At 37.2% G+C, this 8131-nt stretch overlaps 1 protein-coding gene across 3 annotated transcripts in view; it reads right to left on the reverse strand.

Moving 5' to 3' along the window:
• Positions 1–3539: 3539 nt before the first annotated feature.
• Positions 3540–8131, reverse strand: part of RBBP8 (RB binding protein 8, endonuclease) — a 110981-nt gene continuing 106389 nt past the window's right edge. For all 3 annotated transcript variants that reach the window (XM_023510250.1, XM_023510251.1, XM_003784785.3), the window contains 2 exons: positions 5224–5365; positions 3540–3767 (listed from right to left, as the gene is read on the reverse strand). In XM_023510250.1, the coding sequence (XP_023366018.1) occupies positions 3670–3767; positions 5224–5365 (240 nt within the window). In that variant the 3' untranslated portion in view covers positions 3540–3669. The remainder of the gene's footprint in view (positions 3768–5223; positions 5366–8131) is intronic.

Raw genomic sequence — 8131 nt, forward strand, 5'->3', positions numbered from 1 at the left:
ACCAAGGGCCAGACATGTCTCAGACAGGCTAAATGTAACCACCAAGGGCCAGACATGTCTCAGACAGGCTAAATGTAACTACCGAGGGCCCCATGTACAATATATACCCCTAGACAAAGAGCTGACAGACAGAGAGAGAGAGCTTTTCTCTCTCTGCCAGGAGCTCTGACACTTCTGTATTCTTTTCTGTAAATAAATCCTGATCTGTGGTCCGTGGATTCATTCTTGGAATCGCCAAGACCAAGAACCTACTGAAGAGTGAAATTGTGGTATCACTATCACATACAACAAACAAGGTCTCAGACACCCACATTCTAGTTCCAGCCCTTCGGGACCTTGGCAATCACAAAATTTGGGCCTTCTGTTTCCTCATTATGAAGTGAGAGGCAAGAACAAAGTTGTCTCTAAGGCCTCTATGACTCTGTATATTTTTGCATTTCCACTTTGAATCCAAGTTTCCCAGCTTTGATGGCATTGTCTCCTTTTTGCTTGTCTAGATGATGCTCATCTTAAGGCACAGTTTGGGTCCTAACTGTCCTTAAGATTTCTTCGATATTCAGCTTAAGCTTCTGGGATCTCCGAGGCATTTTTTTTTTAATGTCTGTCTCATCTCCCTTAGGGTCTCACACATTTCTTTGCATACACGACATATGGTAGGTATACGTTTGGTATTTTTTTCCTCTCAAGACCATGAATTCTCACCTCTGCTATTTGCTTTATTCCAACAATAGCTATGTTGAAAGCTCTTTTTAGCTCAATGAGCTTTCATTACTGTACCAAACACCTAATTCACATCCCCTTTATCCTAGAAATTGTCTTTTGATCGCTCAGACCCTAGTTTCCAACTGATTATTTCTCTAAAAATAGCTCTCTTCTGGCCTCTGCTGTTGAGATAGCAGACAACCGTTTCATTAATTCTTTGCTTACATTAAACTACACACTAAAGAGCTCAGGTATAAGGACGCTGCAGTTTACCATTGCAGATACCATTCCAACAGTATCAACGTAGCTTACACTGCTACGGATAATAGACAGCTGGATGGTAAAATTTAAGATATAATTAAAATTTCTAAAGTGGTATTTTTCAAAATTAAATTCATGCTTCTTGGTTTCCTGGAAGCTGCCAGGTGGATCATGTTATTTGTTAGAATTAACCAAATAGCTCCACAAAGAGGCCACGAGATGAAGAAAGTGCTATTAATCTGTCAATCCTGCCTGTGCCCAGAAATTCATGCTTAAGATGCCAGAGATAACAAAGTAAGATTCTCAAGTGTGTTTCTTTAAAAGCTTGTTCTTTTGGAAAACGTTTGTCATATCTTGCCTAATTTTAACACAGTAGTACTAGTGTACTACAATACAGTAGTATTGTGTCTGGTAAAAATAAAACACTTGGAAAATATATATTAAACAAATGAATTAGTTTCATGTGGTTTATATAACATAATTTTTTTTGTAACTGAATTATGAATTAAGAACAGTCTTGAAAGGAAACTCTGTGGTACCCTGTTAAAATTCAAGTGTCTCTCAAATTCCTAGCCTTTAGATGCCCCACTATAATGGACATGAGTTCTGATTCTGGAATAGCAATCATGGGTTCTAATTTCATCCCTATTAATTATTAGAGGTAGCCATGTGACAATTCTGGCCACTAAGAAGGAAAGTTATTGGAGAGTGCTTTGTGGAAAACTTCTTGAAAAGGGAAAAAAACAAATGGCATGTGCTTTTTCTTTTCCTTTCATCCTATATAGAATGTGGACATGATGCCAGTGATAACATAGCTATTTTAAAGACACAAGGATGAACACCAAATACAAAGTATGGAAGAGCAGAAAACTAGGAGAAATCTGGGTCCCCAGGCATTATTGGAGATGTGTTAGCAGTCTTGGACTGCCGACCTGTATGCTTTTAAAGGTGAGAAAAAGAAAGCCAGTTATTTATTGTTTAATCTGGTTTTTGGATCCTTTTTTAAAAAAACTTAATATTATTAAGTCATAATTTGAGGATTGAAAGAGAAACATCTATGTGAAACATTCCATATAGTACAAATGGTGCTGTATTTTTGGGTAATTAGTTGACTGCTAGCAGAGAATAAAAATCAAACACAGAATAAACAATTTGGGAGGGAAGAAAAAATGTTAAATAGAACCCGTTAAGGTTATACAAAATGAGAAGCATATTCAGAACCAAACAATGTATATAGGTGATCTAGCACATAGTAGATAATCATATATATAATTTCTTTTTCTATCTTTTCTGTCAGAACACAAGCAGATGCCAGTTATTCACAGGAGAACCTTGATCAACAGAGTAGAATAAGAAAGAAGATTTCAGGAACCTTGAGAAGATTAAATTTATAAGCTTATTTAGATTTTGGTGAGACATTTTATTCAGTGTTGCTTGTATTCCTGTTTATGTAATACTGTCAAGATATGGATGAAAGCAGCAGTCCGCAACCTTTTTGGCACCAGGGACTGGTTTCATGGAAGACAATTTTCCCCCTGAAAAGGAGTGGTGTGGGGGAGATTATGTTCTCCTAAGGAACATGAAACCTAGATCCCTCCCATGTGCAGTTTACAGTAGAGTTCATGCTCCTATGTGAATCTAATGCTGCTGCTGCTGTGACAGGATATGGATCTCAGGTGGTGATGTGAGCAACGGAGAGCGGCTGCAAATACAGATGAAGCTTCCTGATGCTCACCTCCTGCTGTGTAGTCCACTTCCCAACAGGAAGCAAACCAGTACTGGAGACAGCAGGATTAAAGAAACACAGGAACACACAAATAAAGACACTGCTAAATGCCACCAGAAAAGGTGAAACAGATGTGGTCAGTCATCTTAATAACTCATATGCTAGGTCCTAAAGGAAAATAAAGTTGATACATAAAGAACTCTATTTTGAAGCTAAACGAAAGTTTACAACATTTATCAATTGAAAGAAATAATACAGATGAACTTGAACATATGGGCAGAGAATTCAACAAATTCAACTTGAAAACTGCATCAGAAAAAAAGTATGATTAAAAAAAATAATAAATTATGATCAGGTAAGATGATATCAATTTACAGTATAGAAGAAAGGAAAAAAGGCTGATATTTGTGGTCACTTTGAAGGTAATTTACAATAGAGGAGCACCTCATTTCAAGCCAACAAAATTAAGAAGCTGAAGAGTTAAAAGAACTATTAAAATTTACTTTTCTCTCTCTTTTTTAAAAAGATTCAAATGCCAGACACTGGTATGACTTATAGAAGAGCAATTACTTAAAAGAATAAAAGTCTGTAGTGACTAACATGAAGTCACTGCTGAATGTGAATACTAAGTGAAGATGACATAAAAAGGAAAGATCTGGGAGGCAATAAATCACAGACAACAACTAGCATATTTTCAAAACTGTATTAGGTATCACCAAATAAAGTAAATAACTCTAAAGTTAGAGTGCAAAATGAAAGCACCTTATTGTTTCAAAGGTGAAAAAACAAACATCACAAACACATCCACATTTTAAATAGTTGTGTGGTGGGTAAATACCATTTAGAAACATTTTCAACAGAAAAATGATTTATAAATCAATTTACAGATTTACAGAAGATCAAAAAATCAGTGTTTAGGACTAACTATAAACAAATAAAAAGGTGAAAACTGTCCTCTGTCTCATTTTTTGCTTCAACATCTATGTCTTCTGCTCCCTGCCTTTTGGAGAAAACATTGCGTTGTAAGGCTGCCTTCTTTTTGGACGAGGACAAGGATCAAGATCTTCCTTAATGTAACCTTAAAAGAAAATAATAAATTTAGAAGACAATATATTTGCAACATATATTTATTTTAGCATGTATCCAGTAAATTTACTAAATGTCTTATAAGTTTACACAACTCTTCTCATTAGCTATGTGATGCTGATGAATGACTTTGCTACTTAGCATTAGTTTCTGCATTTATACTAATAATAGCAAACATTTACCAAATGTTTTGCTACATTATCTTAGATAACTCTCACCTTCCTTTGGAGTAGTTTCCACTATAACTATTTCACAGGTGAGGGGAATAGAGACCTAGGAAGTTAAATAACTCACTCAACATTCATAAAGCTAGAAAGTAGAAGAGCTAAGACATTTCTCAAGTTCTTATTCCAGAACCAGAGCTCTCAGGCACTTTCTTATTCTTTCTCCCAGAGGCAGTTGCAAATGGGGACAAACTGATAAACATGGAGTCTACTATTATGATAAGTTTCAGCTGCTTATCAAAAAAATTTCTTATAGGCTGGGAGTGGTGGTTTATGCCTGCCTATAATCCTAGCATTTGGGAAACTGAGGCAGTTAGGACTACTTGAGCTCAGGAGTTCAAGACCAGCCTGATCAAGAGCAAGACCCTATCTCAACTAAAACCAGAAAACATTAGTTGGGCATTATGGCACACAGTGCCTGTAAGTCCCAGCTACTTAGAAGGCTGAGGCAGGAAGATTGCTTGAACTCAAAAGTCTGAGGTTGCTGTGAGCTTGGTTGACACCATGGCACTGTAGCCTGGGCAAAAGAGTGAGACTGCCTCTCAAAACAACAACAACCTTCCCCTATCCCCCAACCAACCAATCAAGCAAACAAAAAACAGCTTTAAAGCTGTTCACATTCTCAAACTATATTAAATTAAGTGCCATATCTGAAGGAGGTAGATGCATGTTAACAATTCAATAAATATCCTTTTTATTCAGATAGCATTTATAAACACTGAACATCCTGGCTAAGTAAAGGTTTAAAATCTGAAATTTATAAATTTTATAATCTCTGATCCCAATTAAATTACTAGAAAAGTTGAAGGTAAGCCTTTTATCTTTAGGAATGTTTTTATGTCACAAAACCAGCACCTAACTTGCAATGGACAATAAAGAGAACCATGGGGAAAAAAAGTTATAAATGTTCAGACTCGGGTACATATAGCTTTAAAAAAGATATATCTAGGCGAGCGTGGTGGCTCACACCTGTAATCCTAGCACTCTGGGAGGCTGAGGCAGGTGGACTGCAGTTCAAGACCAGCCTGAGCAAAAGCAAGACCCCGTCTCTACTAAAAATAGAAAAACTGAGGCAAGAGGATCACTTGAGCCCGAGTTGGAGGATGCTGTGAGCTATGATGCATGGCACTCTACCCAGGGTGACAGCTTGAGACCCTGTCTCAATAAATAAATAAATAAAATAAAAAATACATATCTCTAAAATGTTATAATCTAAACTCTCACCTCTCTCCATACAAGTCTGAGTGGAAGGAAAACCAACTTCCCAAAAATTCTCTGGTGTGTTGGGTGGAATGTAGCGGAATCGGTGTCTTGAACAGGAAGCCAACTTCTTTTCTCTTTCTTCTGCTGGCATATCTGCATAATACTAATAATAAAAAAGGGTAAGTTTTTACACTTAGGAATAATAAGTAGAGTGCTATGCTTACTGAGCATAAACTGGAAGGGAGAAGCCATTTACTAAAATATTTGGTGTTCTAAGGAAACTTAAAACTCATGGATAATATTAGTTAATTGACAGTATTATGTTCTTACTAACAGCAACTCAGTGCTAATGCTGGTCAGTGAAGCGTCTGCTTTGTTGATAAGAAAAGGAGCTGTATCACAGTGTCAATCAATATACTGCTTCTTTCACCAATAAAGTCTTGTGATGAAGAAAAAAAAATCTACCTGAACTTTTCAGTATGCTTAGTAAGACAGTTGACTTAAATACTGCTACAAACTCACTCTTCTTTGCTAGCCAAGTAACACAAATTCAGGTCTACAGGCTTTTAAATTGTTACTTGAATATTTCTATCTTGACAGTTTTTTAAAAATAATGAATTAGATATGAATGTTGCAGCCTTCCAGATTCTCCTCTTTAGGTTATACTTTTGAATTAAGATCAAAGGCATACTATTTTTTGCAGCTGTGATCATATAGAACTTGACTTGAACTTCAAGTAAGCAAAGATAAAACCTGTATGTAAAACCTATACAGGCCTTCAAGCTCTAGACCTAAAGAAATCAAAACAGCAGTTGAAAGTTTAATAGACACAAATGATGAGACTACATAATCTAGTCAATTCCTTCACTGCACACTTGACAAATGGAAAGTCAAGGTGATAATTTGCCAAAGATACCACCTATTGAAAGTAACAGATTTAGGACTAGAATTTAAGTAAAGGCTTTTAAACACTTTTATTTCACAAAGATTAACGGCTTTAAAGCTGTGGTCCCCAAACCCCAGGCCTCATAGCAGGAGGTGAGTGGCAGGCAGGCAAACAAAGATTCACCTGTATTTATAGCGACTCTCTATTGCTGATTCTCCATTATGGTGAGTTGTGTAACTATTTCAGTATGTTATAATAAATTTATAATAGAAACAAAGTGCACAATAAATGTAATGTGCTTGTTATGTGGTTTCATCTGAAACCATCCCACCTTCACCCTCCCATGGATGTCTTCCATGACACCTGTCCCTGGTGCCAAAAAAAGGCTGGGGATCATGGCTTCAGAGGATCTCTGAAAGAACTTTTTTAAATGTATCTTCTTCATTATGCTCACCCTACCTATAAGCCTTTGTTACCTAGTCTGGGCTTTTTTTTATTTTTTTTATTTTTTATTTTTTTTTTTTTTGAGACAGAGCCTCAAGCTGTCCCCCTGGGCAGAGTGCCGTGGCATTACAGCTCACAGCAACCTCCAGCTCCTGGGCTCAAGCGAGTCTCCTGCCTCCGCCTCCCAAGTAGCTGGGACCACAGGCGCCCGCCACAACGCCCGGCTATTTTTTGGTTGCAGCCGTCATTGTTGTTTGGCGGGTCCGGGCTGGGGATTTGAACCCGCCACCTTAGGTGTACGTGGCTGGCACCTTAGCCGGTTGAGCTATAGGCGCCGAGCCCTAGTCTGGGCTTTGAGATTGGGATGACTTTAGAGGATCATGGCTTACTGGAAAAAAACAATACCACTGAATTAAAATATACTTGAAAAGTAACAGTAAGTTCAGTAGATTAGTGCAGCTAAAACGTAGCAAGCAAGTGGGAGAGCTGTAGAATAGGAAGTCAGAGATGAAGTGGGCAGCCAGAGCCTGTCCTTGATAAAGACTTTGGATTCTATTTCTTGGTGAGATGGAAAGATGCTGAAGGGCTTTGGGCAGAAAAGTGATATGATTTAACTTTTATTTTAAAAAGATCATTAGAAAAAAAAAAGGACCATTCATTGCTACGTTAAAAGTACCACGTGAAGAGATAAGAATGAAAGAAAAAAAAAGAATGGGGACAGGGGTATATGGGAACTCTGTACTTTCTGTTCAATTTTGCTGTGAACCTACAACTATTCTAAAAAATAAAGTATAATTTAATAATATTTAATAAAAAATATTTTTTAAAAAGAGAGAGCCCTTAAAAGCTATTACAACAGTCCAGACAAGATAAAATGGTATCTTGATCCAGATGATAAGTGGATGAAAATGGTATGTATCAATTGGATTTGTTGATGGATTGATTTTTGAGACTGAAAGAAAAAAGTACCAGACAACACTATAAGATCTCTAGACATAGGGTAGACGTAGCAGTGAGATTTTGAAATTGAAGGCAGAAATTGTATGTTTGCTTTTGGACATGTGAAATTTGAGATTGTTGTCACACACCTTCATCTGTATTACACATTCTGCATATGGGATAGTCAGTGGGATAAATCCAGGAACCCAAGTATATGGACAGTATTTAAGTACATGGGATTGGCCCTTTCACTTGATGGAGTAACAGGGAACAGATTCACCCACCCACCTGAAACAACCAGAAAATCAAAAATATATGAAACAATTGTTTTCAGAGCCTGGGCCAACAGCATAGGAAGTGATTACTTAAAGAAAACCAATTTAACAGTGTTTCTAGCACAAGTCCTTTTTTTCTAACTAGCAGAATTAATTCTAAATCACAGAGTTATGGTCACAATGAAAAACTGGAGATTTACTTAGTGCAGACCACATTCTTTAGATTAGAAATCATGATATATTCAATGTTTTATGAAAACTTATGACAGGGTGGGGCCTGTGGCTCAGTGAATAGGGCGCTGGCCCCACATACGGAAGGTGGCAGGTCCAAACCTGGCCCTGGCCAAAGTGCAAACAAACAAAAACAGCCAGGCTTTGTGGCGGG

Source organism: Otolemur garnettii, unplaced genomic scaffold (assembly GCF_000181295.1).
Source record: "Otolemur garnettii isolate 467f Iridium unplaced genomic scaffold, OtoGar3 scaffold00012, whole genome shotgun sequence".
Taxonomy (NCBI): Eukaryota; Metazoa; Chordata; class Mammalia; order Primates; family Galagidae; genus Otolemur; species Otolemur garnettii.